Source organism: Dipteris shenzhenensis, chromosome 9 (genome assembly GCF_047967505.1).
Source record: "Dipteris shenzhenensis isolate YYH24624 ecotype China chromosome 9, Dip_SZ_1.0, whole genome shotgun sequence".
In the NCBI taxonomy this organism is placed as follows: Eukaryota; Viridiplantae; Streptophyta; class Polypodiopsida; order Gleicheniales; family Dipteridaceae; genus Dipteris; species Dipteris shenzhenensis.
In genome coordinates, this window is record NC_141604.1 from 57,844,861 (window position 1) to 57,868,240 (window position 23,380).

The 23,380-nt window shown below is 40.3% G+C and overlaps 2 protein-coding genes across 10 annotated transcripts in view; both read right to left on the reverse strand.

Moving 5' to 3' along the window:
• Nucleotides 1-1,153, reverse strand: part of LOC147898886 (uncharacterized) — a 48,994-nt gene extending 47,841 nt beyond the window's left edge. For 7 of the 9 annotated variants that reach the window (XM_087378792.1, XM_087378791.1, XM_087378788.1 and 4 more), the window contains exons 1-2: nt 1,054-1,153; nt 563-808 (exon numbers count right to left, since the gene is read on the reverse strand). In XM_087378792.1, the coding sequence (XP_087234918.1) occupies nt 563-734 (172 nt within the window). In that variant the 5' untranslated portion in view covers nt 735-808; nt 1,054-1,153. The other 2 variants (XM_087378787.1, XM_087378786.1) reach the window with 2 other exon arrangements.
• A 9,496-nt stretch (nt 1,154-10,649) lies between these two features.
• LOC147898887 (pentatricopeptide repeat-containing protein At4g18520, chloroplastic-like) lies at nt 10,650-11,651 on the reverse strand. Its single transcript, XM_087379245.1, has one exon. It carries the CDS (start codon nt 11,649-11,651, stop codon nt 10,650-10,652), a length of 1,002 nt encoding a protein of 333 aa, XP_087235371.1.
• Between the last annotated feature and the right edge of the window lie 11,729 nt (nt 11,652-23,380).

Below are 23,380 nucleotides of genomic sequence, written 5' to 3' on the forward strand. Positions count from 1 at the left end.
AATCCCAAAAACATAATAAAATTAGAAGTGCACTAAACCGCTTTCCACATATAGTGGTCTGCCGTCAAGGTAGCATTGCAAGGCTAGCAGCACTTTGAACTTTTGTTGGGCGATGGAATAGTAATCCTGAAAGCGACTCGGCACCAAGAAACAAGAAACTCGGAAAACTCATCACACGCTTAAAACCCCACGTTATCGTACTCTTGTAGGAAGCGAATTTTGAAAGAGGGTCTTTACAAGGAAACCTGACTCTGCTGATCGGTGCTCCTCATCACCAGTAGCGCCAAAGACATTGGCTAAAACCTAAAGTTCGTGTAAGTGGATTTAAAGTTCAAGTAAGTGGATTGAAAATGTAGGAAGCTTCTTATCCGCTGGAACCCTTTCTACACGCTAACACGAGCTGGGAAATACAAAGTAACATAACAAACAAGAAAGTTTAGCTTCAACAAAAGAACTGAAACCCTTTCTACAGGCTAACACGAGCTGGGAAATACAAAGTAACATAACAAACAAGAAAGTTTAGCTCCAACAAAGTTCCTGCGTCCTTGTAGAAATAACAAACCTTCGCTGAGAAGCCGTTGTGCAGTTTCATCGGGATCCCTGTTGCACTCCTTCAACATTGCATAGATCTCTTCCTCGCTGTTCGGAACGATCGCTTTCAAAGAGGATACTAACTTCCGGTCACTAGCCGGTATGCCTGAGCCAAGCCCGCTGCCCGCCTTGGGGCCACTCATTTTTACGCCGCGCAGTCGTTTTCCAAGGTCACGTAAGACGATTTAAATAAAAAGCTAACTGCGTACTTTGAGACCTGCAACGCCACAAAGACCCAGTTTTCCTTTGTTAGCGGGGTCAACAAAACTTCGACAGCGCGGCTCACTGCTTTATCTCAAACCTAAATTCTTCCAATACGTCACCAATCACTTGCTTGCCTCGACCATACGCAAGGAAAACATAAAACAGATTGACGCGAAGAGGGTAGAGTGCAAAGGATGAAATGCGTGTGCAAGGCAAGCTCAAGAGAAGCAAGACGGGAGAGGCAAAGCAGAACCCTACTTGAAATGCCCAAACCGGAGGAAAGGGGAGCACCAGAGCAGTGCAAAGTCGACGCGATCGCTGTATTAACAAGGTGGATAATCCACTAAAGCCCTGCTTTTGCAATTGCTGTTTATTTTCTTTTTGTTTCCTAATGAGTTTGTGATTATATGTGAACTTTAGACATGGCTTTGGATTTAGTATAATTTGTTATTTGATGGAAGTTTGTGTTGAGAGATGCATTTTGTTGTGTGGTTCTTGTCTCTTGTAAGCAAATGACATCTGAGTTCATCAAATGTTTTGTTCCCCTCACATCCTCTTCGTATTTTGCTAATGATCTTGTGTTCAAAGATTGAATGAGAATTTTGTGCAATCCTCTCTTTATGGTAGGTAGCCCAAAGGGATGTTTTGGTTTTCTCTCACCTCCTTGAGCCACGTGTAATGAATATGAGCCCTTGATGTAGATTGATTTTAACCGTTGAAATCATATAGCTTTTTTGCTTTGTTTGTTTCAATCTTTGGGACGACAAATTTGGCACCACACAATGATTGAGAAAACTTGGAGGCAACTTTTTGGCCTTTGCTAGCCCCTAGGTGCTCCTTTGTGGAGGACTTGTTGGGAGGAGAAGGTTGATCATCACCTGTGAGCAGCGATCATTAGCAAGAGGACGACATTCCCCAACTCTGTGTGGCTGGGATCCAATGATTTAAAGCTTTGGGTTTGCTCCGTCAAGGGGCTCAGCAGTGAGGAGAATCATCCTATGCCTAATCGCTTGAAGCAATGGAGGAGGAGCAGTCGTTCTCCCCCGCGTTCCTCTTTGTTTACCTCCTTCTTCGCCTCTAGCTAATGCAAAATTATCAACTACGTAAGAAGTGACAGAAAGACCATATCCTCCTCGTTCTGATACCCCACCTCATCTCCTATCCATGAAGTGTACCATGGAAGAGCGATCAGCAAAGATAGATCATCGAATTGGTTTCGGCCTCCAAGAATTTTGAAGTATCAGCTTCGAAAACTTTGAGGTACTGTTTTCAAGATTGTACCATCCCCCTTCTGCCAATTGGGAAAGGACTTTGTATGCATCCACGGAATCTGTTCTCCTTACCACATTCAACACTGTTCGCCCATTCCATGAGGGATTTCCTATACAACCCTCAATCACCGTAAGAATTTGAGCGAAGCAAGTACACATCAAAATCAATACAGTGGCCTTTAAGAATTTGAAGACCAACTTGTACTTTACAGATCGCACATCTCCTTGCTCCCTAGATCATTTCATCGTGCAAATCTTTGCCTCAACTTTGTTACTTTACAGCTTAGTTCAAGGTCATTTTTGTGACCATTACAATTCAATTCAAGCAGCTCATCACGTGAAACATTGCTACCAAAACGAGAGCAAGATTTGTGAGCTAATTTTAGCATTTGTAGGGATTCACAGACAGGTCCTTTGCCTCATTGATTCATGTGGCTTCAACCATTCTCATCTCCAGCGGTGGCAAAGATGAAAGGGGATGAGTGACAGGCATATGCAATAAACAAGCCCGAGCTATTGTTGTGTTTTGGAGGCCAATCTGACCTCCATGATCTTGTAGAAGCGTCTATGTGAGATGTAATCTTCTCTCAACTATGGAATAGAATTTCATGTGAGCATGAAAGGTCCTACAATGGAGTCAAAATCTAAGAGTGTGAACTCACTGGTTTCAACTTTCCTTTGTGGTGGGCAGTTGATGGTGCACCTATACATGATGGAGAAGGGCCTTTAGCCTATTGTTTCCAGTGCAGAGAAAGAAGACTCTGACAACACCTTGCAGTGGGACATTCGAAATCAGCAGGCTCTTGGCATCCTAGGGAGAGCACTTGGCTCTCGATACAGCCACAACCTAGATTTGGCAACAAGTGCTGCAAAAAAGTGGGTCACACTTGAAACTCTATTTGGTTCGCGATTAAAGAACTCAAAGGTGATGCTTAAACAAGATTCTTTAGTCTAAAGATGGCCGACAATATTTCCTTGGGAGAACACTTGATGAGATCCGCCTTGGAACAGCTCCTCGATTAGAAGGTCAAAATTGATGACGATGATAGTAAGGTTGTGCTTCTGTCAAGTTTGCCTTCTGCCTACAATGGTGTTGTGAAGATATTGCGTGTCAATGGACTAGGTCTTCTAGATGACGAGCGCTGCCAAAAGATTTAATCTAGAGCATGCTTATCCCACGAAGACACATATTGGAAAGGGCAAGCAAATAAAGAAACAAGAACTTAAGTGTGTGTATTATGGGAAACCAGGAGATCACAAGGAGTATTGTTTCAAGAAGAGAGAACATACAGAGAAGAAAAATAAGGCAACTGAGAACACAAAAGATCCGTGCATGTAGTCGAGCACTTGTGCAAGGTGGACGGATGAATACGTGTTTTGAAAGACAGTCAATAAACTCATTGTAATAAGTAGCCATAGCAATCTATTGTCATGTCCCTTTGTGAGTTTGAGTGTGCTCGAGTTTGATCAGCCACAAGTAGAATATTGTTGGTGTTTTCACTTTGTTTTGTGGCTGCGTTTTTGTATTGGCTTGATATTGTGTCAACAGCTCTTTGTTATTAGGATTGCCTCGCTATAGCAATGAGAAAGTTGCTTTTCTAGGACTAATTTTGTTGTGGAAGACTTTCCAAGTAGGTATGTAATGTGGGGGGGCGGCACGAGTGCTTAGGGCTTCTCCATAGCTCCAAGCTAGGTGCAGAGCTGCGACAAGGATGCGTCCATCTGCGAAATCACTTATAAAGGCCACCACCACATTTGTTGCTGTTCCTCGCCAACTGGAGAACCAGACATGGCCTTTCACCTTCCACCACGCATTCTCTGCTCACAGATCTCCATGCAATGCCTCCAAGAGTCACACTCCAACAGCAACATTCATCTTCAATTTGCCACAACTTTGTAGCAGCAGCAGCCAGCAGGCGACTTCCTTCCGTTTGCTTCAATTTCCCCTCCTATATCCCAATTTGAGCTCTACTTGTCGCACAGTTTCATGAAAGAAACTTCTAAGTTTTCCCATGATTTTGGCCTCTTCTTCATCCTACATCATTGTTGCATCTCGTTTCTGGAGTCTCTTCTCCATTGCTATATCTTGTATTCGAAGTCCCTTTTCTCGAGAATATCAATTCTCATTTGTTGTTCCCTTTGGTCGTGGATTTCAACGATAAATGTAGTTTCTCATACAATTTGCCTTCTGTTCCTACTGCTTCTGCTCTTAAGTGAGAGATCCAACATCTCTTTGTTAGGGAGCTTTTGTTGTAAGGGTGTAGCCAACCTTGTAGACTAGTTATTGTTGTTGTCTACTTCATACGATAGAGAGTTTCCCCCCAAGTCGAATTACTGCAATTGCTAGTTGTTGGCTTAGAGGCTAGATTTCCTCTGGGTGATTCGTCCTGATGATCTAAAGGGTGGAAGCGTAGTTTAGAGGCTAGCCAGGAGCGTTTCCTCTGGGTGATTCGTCCTAATGATCTAAAGGGTGGAAGCATAGAGGATCTCTTACCGGAGAGCTTCCTATCCAAGACAGAGGAGCGAGGTCGCATCATTTCCTTGGCTTCAGCTTGTTGTACTTGCGCATCTTGTTATGGGTGCCTTTCTCACTCACTGTCGATCAGTTCTTGAAGCTATCCGATCAAGCAAACCCAAATGGCCCTTCCAATTTCTCCATTCCAAGCATCAATTTGTTTATGGCAAGTTCCATCAACGTGCATTTAGCAACCGCGGCTATTGAGCAATCAATGTTGGTGACCATCCGTGCTGAGCTTCCGAGAGAGCGTGAAAGGTTGCCAGCTTCTGAAGCTATATTGGGCGAGCCATGGAGTGACATACCCAAATAGCGCCATCGAACGAAATTTTTTGGCAATTTTTGTGTTTTCCTTGCGGCTTATTGCTTGCGTATGTGAGCATTTTGATGACCTGCGAGTCGTAAAACTTTCGTGAACAAAAGCACGAGCTCGCGGCTCTACATTCTGAGTGTTTGGATCTTCGTCTTGTTGAAGGTTTGCTCTTTCAACCTCATGGTTTCGTCTAGGATGAAGCCCTTTGTTTGGACATTCTCTAGTGAAGTTAGAGGGGAAACTGCCAGTAGACTCTATAACCGTGGCTTTGGGAGCTGTTTCCTTTTTTCTCCCGACAGCATCTTCCGATCTATAAGGCGCATCATGATCCTTCCTTTCCCCACCATTACCATATCTAGTTTGAGCATTTACCATTGCTAGACTCAAATCGAGATGAACCTCTTCCAGCGTGCGATTGAAAACATAAATAGAAGCAAGGAGAGCTCCACGTGTTTGAGGCTGGTCTGCAGGAGTGCAACGATTTGGAAGTGGAAGCTCCAGTGTAGAGGGTACAGTACGGACGTGATTTGAGAGCAAAGATCTATGGTACGATAGGGAGTGGAGAATGAGACTCCGTACGTGGATGAAATGCCCCAGCCGAAGCAAGAAGGGAGGGCTAGGTGAGATAGTTGCAATCCGTAGGTAGGATGAGCTTAGTTTGTATACAACTAAGACATTTGTCAATATTTGTCCTTGCGCTGTAGCAAAGGGCATGTACCTCTGCAGAGTAGCAAAGGCGTGACTTTTTCCTTTCGCTCCACTATGTATCAACCGTATGTAGAAGATGTCTATATTTCCTTTCACAAAGGGACACTGAACACCGCAACAGCTGTTGATCCTAGAGCATTGCACTGGAGTGAAGATCTTCCACCATCTCACAGATCCATAAGTCAAGATCATCGCCGTGTAAAGCGACACCTTAACACTGAGGATGCTGTAGAAATCCTTGATAGTAATTCTCGGATTCCTGAAAATTAGTAATTCTCGGATTCTTGAAAATGAAATTCCAATTCTTAAAATATGAAAAAATGAATGAAAGAAATGAATTGCATCGAGAGAAATCAACTTTGCGGTCTATTTGATGGCGGTGTCTCTCCATGGTCTCGTAGAAGCGTCTATTCGAGATGTAGTCTTCTCTGAAACTATGGAATAGAAGAAGTTTGTATTTCATGTTTTATTCATGCAGTTTTCTTTTTCATGCAACTCCGCGTACTTCATGAGCATAGAGACCCGGAGATGTGGATGAACCTAATCTCGTCACATAACCTTCCATTGAATCATTTGGCCTATGCTCTGGTCAACCCCTACCAGACTAAGCTATTGTTAGGGAATGCTAGTTGTGGATTAGAAGATAGAACTCAAGGTGATTAAAAAAGGGTGGAGGAGGAAAACAAACCCATAGGTGTTTGTTTACTTGCCCGTTAAATAGAAATTGAGACATTTGCCATCCTCTCCTCCTCTAGCGTGCTCATCTCAAACATCTCTCTCAGTTTGTTTTGTAATAAGCTCCTCACTAGTTGTTTAGCAACAACCATTAGACCAAGTAGTAGTTTGGACTTACCAATGATCAATACATTATGCTTGAATCGTTCTTTTTTCTATCTAATAGTGAATAGTTTGTTTGTACACTTTGCTCCACATTGCGCCATTGCTTGCTATGGCCTGAGATGAATATTATGTGTGTATGTATGCTATATTTTTTAGACAAAGTCTGTCATAATAAGCATGGTGATCAAATTCTTTGCTTGATGTGCATAGACTATATGTAAGAGTTTATTTGGAGTGGTAACATGCCGCATAAGATGTTATGACTTATATGTAATATGGTTTAAAATGAAGCCTCAACTCTCAGAAACTAAATATTGAAGCTTATGACTATCTGAGTAGCATGTTAATAGGTCTGATATACTTCAACCCAAGGTTTCATTCCTAACATTGTTTAAACATCTATAAGTTCAAATAGTGTCTGACTACATTGGCATGCTAACTAGCCTACTTTATGTTATTGTCAAGCGGTGTGATATTCTAGTTATTGTAATTGGAACTATTTTCTTCCATATGTTTTGGTTTAGTAATGACATGGATAACAATTGTGGGAAGGATAAATAGACTGCAGTCCCACAATCCTAGCTAGTGTACTAATTAGTGGTTCATTGTGTATGGATGCAATTGAGTATCTCGACTTTCAAGAATACTAAAGCTCGTTTACCAAACATTTTGGGAATTTTTGTACCTCGATCATCACTCTTACTAATTTTGTTGCCATATATGATTAAAAGGATTTATATCTTCATATCTTTCTTGAAGTCAAGTATTTATTCTATGTAATTTTAGAACGTGGACATCATATGAATCTCGATCCTTGTGAGGAATAATTGTTGTACTACTCTGTGAGTTGTTGTTAGTTGGGATGAAACTTGTAATAATTACAATGAATTGATAAAAAATATCATGATCCTAATTATAAGTTTTGCTATGAGTGTCTTTGCCTCATTTATTCTTTGGCTTGGTAGTTCCTAGTTTTGGGATATGTCAGACATGCACGTGCACGCGCGCACACACGGGTACTCACATAGTTGGATATCCCAAAACATCATGGAAATCATGCTTCAAATCCCTATAACGACACCCTTTAAAATTACTTGGTATGTTTGTTATTGTCTACAAATTATTATGACATATATCCCTTTTTAAAATTACTTGGTATGTTTGTTACTCATTGTCTACAAATTCTTTTTACATATATCCCTTTCCTCATTTATTCTTTGGCCTGGTACTTCCGAGTTTTGGGATATGTCAGACATGCTTTTTAGTGAAAATATATGATATGTCCCAAAACATCATGGAAATTGTGCTTCAAATGCCTATAATGGCACCCTTTAAAATTACTTGGTAGGTTTGTTACTCATTGTCTACAAGTTATTTTGACATATATCCCTATTTGAAATTACTTGGTATGGTTGTTACTCATTGTCTACAAATTCTTTTTACATATATCCCTTTCCTTTTGAAGGTTGAAATTCCTTTCTTAGTTGACCTGGTGCTATTGGCTCTTTCATCATGATTCTCCTCAAGCCTTCTTCGCCCAATGAAGTGGCTCTATTTTGTATGACTATTTAGAATGAAGATGTTAACTACATAACGTACACTTGATTCAGAGTATCCTCTAGGGTTTGCAATTCTTCCTAACCCTGATTCCAAGTCAAGATGGGAGCCTTAAGGAAAGCGTCAATCTAGGTTAATGGGGAGCTAGCAAACGGTGTTCTAAACGCATTTTGATTCTAACCAAGATGGCCTATTTGTTGAAACCATATTTAGTTGCTATTGGATGAGTAGCGTAGAAGGATGTATACAGATTACGCACACTCTGTAGTTGTATTCATTCTATAGTTGATTGTGTAAGGCCATCTTCGCCAATGATGCGTGCACAAATAAAAAGGAGATGCTCTTATTTTGTATTCTCTAGAGTGTTTTCTACTCTTAAATCTTAGTCTTTGATGGGAGTTCCGATGTTATTCATGTTTTAAATGTCTAAATTAGTGGCAAAAGTTCATTTCCTTTTAGTTTGAAACCAAATCAATGTGTGTTCATGTCCTCCCAACGTGGGGATGTCAAGTATTTGATTTGACTGGAGTAGAGTAGTCTGGGTATGTCAAGTATTTGATTTGACTGGAGTAGAGTAGTCTGGGTGGGGTCAAGTGGCATGTCTACAAGTACCCTTTTGGATTTGAAGACCTCATAGAGGTAGAGTCTTCCACAGAGTGGAGTTTGCATGCATTACGATGTGGATTTCGATAGTTATGGAGCAAGGAATCTTTCATACACTATACTCTCTCAGCTACCCTCGAAAGCATCCTCACAAAGGGATCAAGAGGAGATGCAAATTTTGATAGTACCATTAGAAAAAATTGCCCCATATTGGCAAGAAGATCCAAATATCCATGTCATGGAGTCTAGGGGATACGTCAAGTCTTCGATTAGTCTGGGTGGGGTCAAGTGGCATGTCTACAAGTACCCTTTTGGATTTGAATACATCAAAGAGGTAGAGTCTTCCATAGAGTTAAGTTTGCATGCATTACGATGTGGATTTCGATAGCGATGGAGCAAGAAATCTTTGATACTATAGACTCTCTTAGCTACCCTCGAAAGCATCCTCACAAAGGGATCAAGAGGAGATGCAAAACCTAATAGTACCAATCAAAACAATTGCCCCATATCGGCAAGAAGATCCAAATATCCATATCATGGAGTTTGTATGTACTATCAATGAAGTCCATATGATGAGGGATGGATAAATGTATTTCCCTCCATGCTCAAACAAAGTGCTATGTAGTGGTATATCCATTACGGCAATGATGATTTCAAACATGGGAAAGCCCTGAAGTTAGACTTCTTACAAAGGTTTTGGAAGGGTAAGACAACGATACAATTGCTTTAGAAGCTATACATGATCCATCAAGGCAAGCATGAGTCAGTGGTGGGTGGAGACTCCAAACTCTGTCGCAACGTATCAAGGAGGCGAGGCCAGTTGATCAATTGTTAATGAGTTGGTTCATCCTCAGGCTACGCAGGCATCTTGGCAGCCATCAACATAAGGTAAGCTGGGTTAGATGATCAAAGCGACAGCTTGCTTTGAGCAGATGAAAGACCTCGAGCCAGAGAAAGAGAAAAAGAAGAACAAGGTGAATGGCATTCATCAGGCCTGCCTAGGAGGAGAGAATGAATGCTAGCTATATAACGCCACTTATGTTAAAGAAGAAGAAGAAGAAGAAGGTGGAGGAGTGAATCACGGGAGGAGGAAGGGGAGCAAGTGACGCCAGTGGCGGGATTCTTGGCCAGAGCTATGTTAGAGAACCCATAAAAAGCTGCGCCATAAATTCATCCAACACCACAAAAATTTCCTGACAATTGAAACGGAAAAGCAAAATCCGATTTTTGTTTTAGAAAATGTGAATCTCCCAGGATTGAAGAATCTGACCTGGATATCGATACAGAATGGCAACAAGAAGTTTGCTACGAAGATGAGGTAGCTTTGGATGAAATGGCTGCCTTATCAAAAGGAAAACTAGGATGTCTATTGCAGCAAGTGCAATACCAACCACCCAGAATCACACCACAGAAGATTGCTACAATAATGACGAAAATTGCAAGGCGAAGGGCGGGGCACCAGTAGTTCGGGCATCAATGATTACTGCAATCCAAGCGACACTTCGAGCAGACACGCAACCGTCCCAAAAGGAGTTTCGTTGATCACCCAATGGTAAAGGAGCGTAGATGCAACGAGTGTCCCTTATGGATATGACATCAAGAAGAGGTGAAACAGATCCCATAAAAATATTAGGAGGGATCACCTGTGAAGTAGATCAAGAAAGGGTGAACACGAAAGCATGCCTGCCAACCTCTATATTTTTCCACTTTTGACAAGCACCCAGCATGGTCAACCAAATGGCAACATTAGGTTGGAAAGGCATCTTATATACTAATTTCAATGCCTCATCCAGTTGGCCTGCTCTGCCGAGGAGATTAGCCATGCAGGAATAGTGTTGGATAGTTGGGATGATGTCGTACTGTTTGCTCATAGCTTGAAAGTACCTCTGGCCATTGTCTACAAAACCCACGTGACTGCAGGCAGTTAGAATGCTAAGAAACGTGATCCCGTCTGGCTGTAAACCTTCCTGCCTCATTCGCTCAAAGAAATGAAACACAGCTTCACTCTCTCCCTGGCGCGCATATCCTGCAATCAATGAACTCCATATTACAACATCCCTTGCGGGCAATGCATCAAACAAATACTGTGCATCAAGCATGTTCCCACATCTGTAATGGTCTCAAATCCTGCTTTGCTAATTTCAAAATGTAGTTCATTTCCAGTTGCCAAGGATGCAATGTTGCCACATGCTTTCAGGGTGGTAACAAAGGCCCAGCTGTCCGGTGACAGACCTTGCTCTTGCATAACTGCATAAAGTTTAAGAGCCTCCTCACTTTCTTCTTGCTTAGCATACCCCAAGATCATGGTAGTCCATGTAAACACATCACGACATTCCAACTCCGCAAAGACACACCGGGCATCCTTTAAGTTTCCGCATTTTGCATACAAATCCACCAAGGTGTCTCCAATAAATATATCCGAATCAAAGCCACTCTTCACTGTTAGGGAGTGTACGGCTTTGGCTTTCTCCACGCAGCCCTTTTTCACAAATTTTCCATCACATTGCTTTCCCTCTTCCACTGCTGCGAGGCTACTGCAAGCTTTCAGTGCACAAAAAAAGGTTCGATCATTGGGTGTGAAGCCTTCATGTTGCATCTGTGCATACAATCCCAAAGCCAGCATACCCTCTTCCTGCTTACTATATCCCAGGATCATGGCATTCCAGGAAACTACATTACGATGAGGCAATTTGTCAAAGATGCACCATGCATCCTCCATGCTCTCAAAAGTGGTGTACATATCTGCCAATGTGTTTCCCACATATACATCAGACTCTAAGCCACACTTCATTACTTGGGAGTGGATGGCTCTAGCTTTCTCTAAGCATTCTATGCCCATAAATTTCTGATCTGCAAGGCTAATACAAGCCTTCAATGCACCGACAAAGGTTCGATCATCTGCTGTGACACCTTCCTCTTGCATTTGTGCATACATTTTCAAAGCCACTAGCCCACCCTCTACCTGCTTGCTATACCCCAATATCATGGCATTCCAGGAAACCACATCACAATGAGGCAAATCGTCAAAGCTGCACTTTGCATCCTCCATACTTCCACATTTCTACCAAGGTGGTTCCCACAAATAAATACGACCACCCATTACAACATGGAAGTGGAGAGCTCTGCCTTTCTCCATGCATCCCATTTGCAGAAATTTCCCATCAACTTGATTCCCCTCTTCGAGTGCTGCCAGGCTACTGCATGCTTTCAGTACACCAACAAAAGTTCGATCATCTGGTGTGATACCTCTTTGACACATACGTGCATACAAATCCAAACCCAGTTCACCTTCTTCTTGCTTGCTATATCCCAGGATCATGGCATTCCAAGTAACCACATTACAAAAAGGCAATTCATCAAACACTCGCCATACATCCTCCATGCTTCCACATTTTGTGTATATGTCTACCAAGGTGGTTCCCACAAATTTATCAGACTCACAGCCATTCATTATTAGCCAACCTACTGCACGCCTTCAATACACCAACAAAGGTTCTATGATCTGCTGTGACAGCTTCCTCCTGCATCTGTGCGTACAATTCCAAAGCCTGTGCACCCTCATCCTGTGAGCTATACCCTTGGATCATGGCAGTCCACGAAACCAAATTACGAAGAGGCAATTCGTCAAAGACACGCCGTGCATCCTCAGTGCTCCCAGATTTTGCGTACACATCCACCAAGGTGGTTCCCGTGAACACATTCAACTCTAAGCCACTCTTTACCATTAGGGAGTGAATGGCACAACCTTTCTCCAGGCATCCTATTTTTGTAACCTTCCCATCAACTCCCTTCCCCTCTTTCAGTTCTACCAGGCTACTGCAAGCCTTCAAGGCGGCAACAAAAGTCCGAGCACTCGACTGCACACCTTCCTGGTGCATCCGTACATACAACTCAAGGGCCAGCAAAACCCTCTTCCTGCTTAGCGTACCCCAGGATCAAAATGTTCCATGAAACCACATCACGCTGTGGCATGTTGTTAAACACATGGTGTGCGTCCACCACGCTTCCACGCTTCACATACATATCCATCAAATTGTTTGCCTTAGACAAAGGAAGCTCGTTTAAGCGTTCAGCCCTACCTGCATGAATTTCGTTAACGTCAGGCAACCACTTGGCTAGATTCACAGCTCTGCTTGTACTACTCGTCGTTTCTATTGCCTCTTTCGCCCATTTGGCAGTTTTCCAATATTCTGTCCCAAAAGCGTCCAGCCTAATTCCTGAAGGAGATGGACTGCCCTGCAAGTTCAATCATCCAAATCGTGAGGCAACAGTGGCTGACAAACGAGACTATATGGTGTTGGGAATGTCCCCAGATTCGCCCTACTTTGTTGTCGAGCAGGCACATAGGACCTTTGAAATACTCCTGCCGTAATCGCCCAGTTCCAGGTTGATCCATATATGACGATCCATAACTAACACGTCTACAACACCAAAGCCAATCAAGGCAAACTCGGCTTAACCCGTGGAAAATATGGAGAATCCTGGAATTGGGATTTAGGCCCTTTACACACGAAAGGGCGCCCAACGTTGGGCGGTCGTTTGGACCAATTAGAAAGCCACCATTTAAGGTTTGGGTGGGCACCTCTTTACACATATAGTGCCCAAGCTTAGACCTTTTAATCTGACGTGGAGTCCACGTCATGCCCTGAGAAAGGCCTTCAGCTTGGCTGCCCACCGATGGGCATGGCTAGATTTAACGCATCACCATCACGATTTGGGTCCCCCAGCTCCACACCCATCCAGGCCCTCATTTTTACAAAAAGGGTTTGTGCTTGGGCGGTGTGTAAAAGGGGAATGGGCACACATTTTTTAATGATCTAACAATGGGCAGTCGGTGTGTAACGAGGGGTGCCCATTCCAACCCGCCCATGAATGTTTTTGGGTGCCCACACTTTGGGCACCCTTTGGCGGTGTGTAAACAGACTTAGCAAAAGAATTGCGTTCACAGCAGGCTTCTATGATAGGATGCGGATGCTTTTTTGGGGTCTGAGGATTTTTGGGAGGTGGGTTAGTAAAGTGGGGTGTTTGTGAATCGTTGACCGCGTTAGTGGGGGACTAGGGTCAGGTCTTAAGTTCAGTATAGTTAGGAATGTTCGACCCGATTAGTAACTTTCCTATAAAGGAACTTTCTTGTAGCAAGTTTCCTAAGTTTCTTGCCCACTTTTCACTCTGTGTGTGTGAAAGGGATGATGGTTATGGGGCATACTGGCTATGGCATCCATCCCAACTCATCCCTCTTGTGCCTCTCCTCCTCCTCCTCCTCCTGCTCTTACTCCCCTCGACTCCAACTCCACCTCCAGTGCAGAACTGAACCCTTTCTCGCGTAATTATAAGTTCTCTTGCACTGATTCGCCTCCACCGATCATCCCAATGCTTTGCTTTCTCTCTTTCCAAGCTTAATCCATCACATTCACCATCGTAACTTTCTGCGATCCATCGTAGTCATTGAGCGGTTTTGTCAAGAACGATTCATCTCGCAGTTGTTTTTCCTTGTTTACCAGATCAATTTCTAGCCAGTTGTGGTGGTGAGAATCAACTCTCGACGCTGTCATTTTTTTGTGTGGCAACAGGCCCTTCGACAAAAGAAGTCAAGCTCATTTCCCTCATTGTACAAATTACTAATATGATAATTCTTGCAAGCCCTTTCCACGAACAATTGTGTCCACCAATGTAGCGTGAAAAAGAAAAGAATCTACAAGCATTCGATCCTATGATCAAATGGTCCGGCAATATCTACGAGCCTTGTAAATCTTGTCTGACTGTTTGTTATCTGCTCATATTCACATCCTCATCTTCGCTTCATGGGAACATCTACATCCTCTGCTTGTTTTGCTTTCTACCTTGTTTTCTCTTCTGCCCTTCTACTTTCCACAACTCCTGTGGACGCAAACTCTTCTCATCTCGATGTAGAGTGCAGTTATCTTCACATCCTTCTTCCTAACATCACTAGCTTTCGGCAATTTTAAATTGTTTCGACCCCTCTAATGTCACAGGAGACTCACATCAATGTCTTCACAAAAGCTGTTCATAATCTCTCCTTCACAAAATTTAACTTCAACTCGAACAAGACCGGCCCTGGATATGACGCTATGATAACTAAACTAGTGAACGAGGTACGTGCTTGACCTAGACATTTCCAAATCTTCAACGCACACAATGGATTAACTCTTAAGCGAAATCATGGCCCTGTTTCTTCTCCAGCTGCGGGAAAAGATTATGGAAGTATTGCTGTCTGCCGCAGAGTGAATACTATCAAGTTGTTCGAGACGTGACAATTGGAGCACGGTGGCTATCGATGGTCGACTTTAGCTAACCATATCCTCAGTCTGGAATTGTAATGGTGGTAAAGGCTAGTGGGCAAGAACCTGCATATTCATTGTGGACGTTCTTCTTCGCACCTTTCACAGAGCAGATGTGGTGCACCATGATCGGATCGTTTGTGCTCACAAGAGTGCTTCTGTGGCTATTGGGGCGCAACACTCAACCCCACCATCAAATGTTGACAGTCTATTGGTGAGCCTCAACATTTTTATTGGAATGCATCATTAGTAAGGGCTCCCAAACTACCTGCTAATAGTTAAGTTTTGTTTTCTGTGTATTTGGTCAACATGGTTTAAGTGTGGGTTAGTAGTAGTTTAAGGGCTTCTAACACCTCTTTTCTCTCCTCTCTTTCACTCATCACCTTTCCCCATATTCCTTCACCTTCACTCGCTTTTGCTCTTTTCCTTTCCTTCCAGTTTACACCTATCGTTTCCCTTTTACAAGTTGTTGGAAATATTTATCAAGCTAATTTATACTGACACTTATAATGACACTCCAAGATACAAGGCCTTAGTGGGATCCCCGCCTTGTTTTAAAACAAAAATTAAGTTGTATTTGAAATTGCCATTTACCTTCTAATAGCTTAACACCCTTGTTTCCACCAACAAATTTGGTAAGCCTCCAAGTATGACCATTGGACACAGTTACTGTCAATTCAAAGTAGGAGTACCATAAATAGTGTGGATAAGCCATCAATGAGGAGACCTCATATAAGCCCTCACATTGGGTGAGCCCTCTATGTGTGTGGCTTTAGTTAGGGACACCCAATTGAGCTTGTTTTTTGCCATGCTAGATGGTCATTTTGTATTAATACTCATAACAAACATACTTCTATGGATCAATCACATCAACTCACACAATCATGTCAAAGTCGTTGAAGACCTGCTCCGCTTGCATGCAATCGCACATGCCACACTTGTGATGGTTCATGGATGCATGTTTTTTCCTCTATCTAGGTGGTAGAGCATGAATCCTTAAAAACATGCAAAAGATGCCTTGTACAAAGGATGGAAAGTTCTGTCAGACAAGATGGTCCTATGGGATGGCATCTAGATTTTCAATCCAATGATTACCACAAAACATCAAGGCTTGCCAAAGGAAGCTTTGATCTGTGTCTTTAGCATGTCTAGGAGACAAATAATCACTGCAAGGTTTGCGCTCTATCTTATTGGGTGTTCTATCTGAAAGTCACTAGAGACACAATGAAGCATGCTTGAGAAGAGAATGCAGCTTAGGTTTGGACTACCAAAATCCAATCGTGGATCTCAACATCTTACAAAACAATTGATATCATAAATTATCTTCAAGCCATGAGTGAAAGAAGTGGTCAAGGATGAGAAGGAGAATTATGACAAGTTTCTTGAAGTGATGATCAAAGAGTTTAAAGCCTAGAGGTTTTTGTCTAATCATTTGTTTCTACAACGTGTACAATCAATCTTGCCTTGGGAAAATGAAGAAGATATCCATTTTAAAACCTTTCAAATCGATGTTATTATCTATGAAGTGTGCAAGATTAACACTCAGGTGGTGCTAAATGCATGTATTTAATATTATGGTAAGATGAAGAATTCAATATGAAATTGAAGTTTTTATATGAATACAATGAAGCTATAATGAGTAGATGTTTATATCTGTGATTGAATTGAAGGGGGCTTATGCAGGATTATGAACCAGGAGGTAGACATACTTTGATGAAAGTGTTGTTAGAGGAGGTGCTTATACAATTACGATAAAAGAGCAAAGGCATACAAAACTAGACAGAAAACATATGATACAAAAGAAAATGCATTTATGATACAAATCAAATTCTTTTGAACATATTCAAAATATATTATCAACTTATCAAAAAGTAAATATATACATAGATATAAATGAAATGATATACACTATAAAATGTACTAAGATAAAGCCAATATATCAGATGATAAATATTATATTGATATCAAAGGTGTAAATAACAAATATGAACTAGGGAAAATCCTTGATTATTTAAAAATATCTTTATATGAAAATACTTTTTTTACAAGGACTTTTTTGTGAAGATTTTTCAAATAATGTTTCGAAATGGAAAAGAACCATCAATCCCCTTGAAACAAAAACTATTGTAAAAGAATTAACTTTTTTAAATTTCAAGTAGTTTAAAAAAAATTAAAAGGAAGTGAAATTTCCTATTGTGAAAGAATCAAAGGTTTCTTTTTATATATATTTGAATTAAAGATTTCTTTTTGTATATTTGAACGTCAAAGAAAATTCTAATTTTTTTTTGTGAAAGACCGGCCCTGGATATGACGCTATGATAACTGAACTAGTGAACGAGGTATGTGCTTGACCTAGACATTTCAAAATCTTCAACGCACACAATGGATTAACTCTTAAGCGAAATCATGGCCTTGTTTCTTCTCTAGCTGCAGGAAAAGATTATGGAAGTATTGTTGTCTGCCGTAGAGTGAATACTATCAAGTTGTTCGAGACATGACAATTGGAGCACGGTGGCTATCGATGGTCGACTTTAGCTAACCATACCCTCAGTCTGGAATTGTAATGGTGGTAAAGGCTAGTGGGCAAGAACTTGCATATTCACTGTGGACGTTCTTCTTCGCACCTTTCACAGAGCAGATGTGGTGCACCATGATCGGATCGTTTGTGCTCACAAGAGTGCTTCTGTGGCTATTGGGGCGCAACACTCAACCCCACCATCAAATGTTGACAGTCTATTGGTGAGCCTCAACATTTTTATTGGAATGCATCGTTAGTAAGGGCTCCCAAACTACCTGCTAATAGTTAAGTTTTATTTTGTGTGTATTTGGTCAACATGGTTTAAGTGTGGGTTAGTAGTAGTTTAAGGGCTTCTAACACCTCTTTTCTCTCCTCTCTTTCACTCATCACCTTTCCCCATATTCCTTCACCTTCACTCGCTTTTGCTCTTTTCCTTTCCTTCCAGTTTACACCTATCGTTTCCCTTTTACAAGTTGTTGGAAATATTGATCAAGCTAATTTATACTGACACTCCAAGAGGCAAGGCCTTAGTGGGATCCCCGCCTTGTTTTAAAACAAAAATTAAGTTGTATTTCAAATTGCCATTTACCTTCTAATAGCTTAACACCCTTGTTTCCACCAACAAATTTGGTAAGCCTCCAAGTATGACCATTGGACACAGTTACTGTCAATTCAAAGTAGGAGTACCATAAATAGTGTGGATAAGCCATCAATGAGGAGACCTCATATAAGCCCTCACATTGGGTGAGCCCTCTAGCAAGGAGCATAAACATAGGTGAGTTAACTTAGCAAATTGATACAATGCAACTTTTATGAAAATTATATTTCTTAGATTACTTTCTCCATGGAATTGTAACAAAAGTAGTGCGAGTTCTGGAGGATAATGTGTGTGGCTTTAGTTAAAGACACTCAATTGAGCTTGTTTTTTGCCATGCTAGATGGTCATTTTGTATTAACACTCATAACAAACATACTTCTATGGATCAATCACATCAACTCGCACAATCATGTCAAAGTCATTGAAGACCTGCTCTGCTTGCATGCACATCTACAATCGCGCATGCCACACTTGTGATGGTTCATGGATGCATGTTTTCTCCTCTATCTAGGTGGTAGAGCATGAATCCTTAAAAACATGCAAAAGATGCCTTGTACAAAGGATGGAAAGTTCTGTCAGACAAGATGGTCCTATGGGATGGCATCTAGATTTTCAATCCGATGATTACCACAAAACATCACGGCTTGCCAAAGGAAGCTTTGATCTATGTCTTTAGCGTGTCTAGGAGACAAATAATCACTGCAAGGTTTGCGCTCTATCTTACTGGGTTATCTATCTGAAAGTCACTAGAGACACAATGAAGCATGCTTGAGAGGAGAATGCAGCTTAGGTTTAGACTACCAAAATCCAATCGTGGATCTCAACATCTTACAAAACAATTGATATCATAAATTATCTTTGAGCCGTGAGTGAAAGAAGTGGTCAAGGATGAGAAGGAGAATTATGACAAGTTTTTTGAAGTGATGATCAAAGAGTTTAAAGCCTAGAGGGTTTTGTCTAATCATTTGTTTCTACAACGTGTACAATTAATCTTGCCTTGGGAAAATGAAGAAGATATCCATTTTAAAACCTTTCAAATCGATGTTATTATCTTTGAAGTGTGCAAGATTAACACTCAGGTGGTGCTAAATGTGGGTATTTAATATTATGGTAAGATGAAGAATTTAGTACGAAATTGAAGTTCTCATATGAATACAATGAAGCTGTAATGAGTAGATGTTTATATCTGTGATTGAATTGAAGGGGGCTTATGCAGGATTGTGAACCAGGAGGTAGACATATTTTGATTAAAGTGTTGTTAGAGGAGGTGCTTATACAATTATGATAAAAGAGCAAAGGCATACAAAACTAGACACAAAACATATGATACAAAAGAAAATGCATTTATGATACAAATCAAATTCTTTTGAACATATTCAAAATATATTACCAACTTATCAAAAAGTAAATATATACATAGATATAAATGAAATGATATACACTATAAAATGTACTAAGATAAAGCTAATATATCAGATGATAAATATTGTATTGATATCAAAGGTGTAAATAACAAATATGAACTAGGGGAAATCCTTGATTATTTAAAAATATCTTTATATGAAAATACTTTTGTACAAGGACTTTTTTGTGAAGATTTTTCAAATAATGTTTTGAAATGGAAAAGAACCATCAATCCCCTTGAAACAAAAACTATTGTAAAAGAATTAACTTTTTTAAATTTCAAGTAGTTTTAAAAAAATTAAAAGGAAGTGAAATTTCCTATTGTGAAAGAATCAGAGGTTTCTTTTTATATATATTTGAATTAAAGATTTCTTTTTGTATATTTGAACGTCAAAGAAAATTTTAATTTTTTTTTGTGAAAGATACATTTACTCATTGTTATTTGAAGATATTCTCAAAAAGGTAAAATAAGGAATCAAGAATTTTATTATGAAAGGATTGGCGGCGGCTATTCATCTTGAAGAATTTTTAGAAAAAAACTACTAGGAATTCTATTTTGAAAGAATTAAAGATTGTTTTTTTCAAGTAATGAAAAAATATTATCAAAGGATTGAAGGTTTTTCTTGTGCCTCAATAGATTTTTGCTTATAAAATGGGTATGATTTCAATATCGAAGTAAATTTTAGTAGCTACAAGTGTTTAATGAATTCCTTTTAGTGTCCATAATAAGTTTAGAGGATTCATTTCAAAAGTTCTAGTACATTTATTTTGCCTTTGGATGGTCTAGATGCATTTAGAGCTGTGATTAAGACCATCCATGAGATTACAGATTAAATCTAATAGCACACAAGAAGTTGCATGCCTTGCCCATGATTAGGTCTCCATGATTCTTTGAGGGTCGTGATTCATATCCACTCATTGAGGCCTCCATGAGAATTTCCTAATGTTAGGTCATTGCAAGCTTGGGCATAGCCATTTTTTGTCAGGTTGCATAGCATTTATTGTATATAGCTACCTTGCTTGACCCATAGGTTATGTGTTGCTGAATGAAATTTGATAAACTTAGTCCCCAAGCAATAGTACATATTCTGAAATTGAATGTGATGATATCGTATCAGATACATTAATTTATTCAAAAACATCAAAATTTTATTCTACAGATACATGCAACCATGTAATCATTCATAATTGCATTACTTAAGATTTCCCTCGACCAAAGGACACACCGAATTGATAGCATTTGGTACGACCTAAGGGCCTTCAATGTTGTGCTAGAATCATGCATACCCATTTGAGGGCATGCTCCATAACTTTTTCTTGATTTGTTGAAAACTGAAAAGGATTGATAAAATAGGATCCACACTTATGGACTAGTCCATGATGGTCTTTACACATTGAACTTGGCCATATTAGTGTCTTCATTCACCCAAGAATGGATGAGTTAGAAAATATTCAATTCATGCATGTGCAAAGATGTTTGAATAAATCCAACACTATTTATAATTTTGCATTGCTTCTTTTTCCATGCACTTCCTTGCTATATGGCTCATAAGCACATCAAAGGTCATTGCATTTCATAATCAATAGCATCAAGCACACTAGCATGCCCTTTGTTCTATTTGCTTTTTAAAACATTTTAGGCCACATTGCTCTTAATTGGGAAACCAGTATATCCAATTTGCGGATGTGCATCGTCAGAGGAGAAGACCATGGTAGTTCAAACTTCACATTTCTTGCATGGGCTTTCTAATCTTCATGCCTATCACTTAGTAAATCTTGAATATGGTACATTAAATATCCTACCAAAATAACCATCCTACAACTTGCTACAATGAAGTGTACCTCCTTCCATCACACACTTTTTTTGATGTTATCTCCCTAATTTATCTAGGTAACTTGGACTCGTCATCCTCCTTTTGCTTGTTTCACATTCTAGTTGGTCTCTGTTCTAGTGGCTCATTGCTCGTTGCCATGTAGTCTTGCATATATGGCAAGATGCAACTTGTCATGGCTTGCAATAAAACTAGAAAAAGGTTGCGAGATAAGACATCCAAAAGACTTGATCAAGGCGCAAGGAGAAACCATAAGACAAGGAAAAAAATGGCACAGTATCGAAATGGCAATGGAAGGCATATTTGCAATGTTCGCGGAGGGAAGAACAACACAAAGAAAAGATCTCACAATTAGTAGGAGCATTCGAGGCAACAACATCAGGGCATTCAGATGACTACCAGTTTGTGATTGTCCCAAAATAGACCAGTTGTTGAAATCATATTTTTGTAAATTGTAACAATTTAGTTGTTTGATTTACATTGTGCTAGTTCGGATAAAACATGTTAAAACTTAGAGAGCCAAGCTAAAGGAGGATGAAAAATATTACCAAGATTATGGCATACACATAGCTTCCCTTCAAATGGATAGTCAAGGAAAAATGTGGCTAAAATAAGTCAATCAATCATTAAAGTTGACTAACAACTAAACCTTATAAAAAATTATAAGGTTCAAAGCATGCTGCGTCTCATCATTTCAATCAATCTAGACCCTTTTAGATCTAATGGAATAGACAAAAACATGGTAGAGTATACATATCATTTCTGGGACACAGGTTGCTTGCTCTCTTCTCCATTGAGTATTGGCTTCTTTGACTCAGCTTTAAATTGGTTGTTGCTTCTCTCTTTTTTCTATCTTGGTCACTTTCTCAAGTTCTTCTTTTGCTTCTCATTGCTTATAATCATGATTGTGGAACCTATAAAGAACCAGAAGATGAGAATTCCTTCGTGGACTCAATTTTTGCTAGATTTTGTAGAAGCAAAGACATTTTGATAGAAAAGGCGCATTAAGGCAAATGTTAAGAGAAATAAGTCCTCTATAACTTCTTTTAAGACTCTAAGTAGAGATTTTTCTTTGGCTCTAAACTTCATCATCACAATGCTCGCATGTCTTAGAAGATGCACTACAAGATGCCCTTGCATTTTGCCAGCCATAAATAGAGCTCTCTCTCTCTCTCTCTCTCTCTCTCTCTCTCTCTCTCACTCACTCACACACACACACACACACACACACACACACACACACACACACACACACACACACACATGAAGGAATCTAGTCATGAGATTATGAAGGAATCTAGTCATAGCATGAGATTCTAGCCACTCCACAAAGTTTCCTCATCTATGACCATAATCACCATCTTCCCATTCCTTGCCAAACTCTCCTACCTTGGATCTAGAAATCTTGTCAATAGATTAAATCAATGTGAGTAGTCACCAATTGCCAAACTTTCTCCTCACCAAGCCCTATGATATTGGATGTAGAAATATGAGCTTGTATGTGTGTAGGTACTCCAAAAGTTGAGAAGAAAATGTGCTTTTCTATAAAAAAAGATGGACTTGATTGGACCTCGAGATTTTCATGCAGGTTTTGCAAGAATTAAAAGTGCCTTATAAGCTCTCTCTCTCTCTCTCTCTCTCATCCCTCCCTCTCATCATCCACAACTCTCCCTCTTGCCTCTAATTCTTGTTCTCGCCTGGCTGGTTTTAATTGTATCACTACTCCGCTACTCTTATTGTAGGTTATGGTAATGACATTGCCTGGTGCTTGTTCCTACTTTTGATGTCTTGCTTTTGATCATGCTACTACTTTTACTTTTGGTTATACCATTGTTGTTGCCTAGTGTCTACTTATTCAATCTAATTCTTTCATGTTTTTGCATGGCCTTTTGTTTTTGCATGCTTTGCATAAAGCACTAGGGGTTATGCATTGGTTGATGTCCTCCCCCCCCCCCCCTCTCTCTCTCTCTCTCTCTCTCTCTCTCTCATGGGCGGGCACACTCACACACACACACACTTACTATCCCTTTTTTCTTTTGACCATACTAATTACTTTTCTTCCCTTTATAATCCTTTGAAAACCCGTTTAGACTATCTCTCTCTCTCTCTCTCTCTCTATGTAGAATT

Bases quoted from the DNA above. Each gene is read 5' to 3' on its own strand.
- LOC147898887 (XM_087379245.1), bottom strand. From the start codon at position 11,651: ATGGAGGATGCAAAGTGCAGCTTTGACGATTTGCCTCATTGTGATGTG.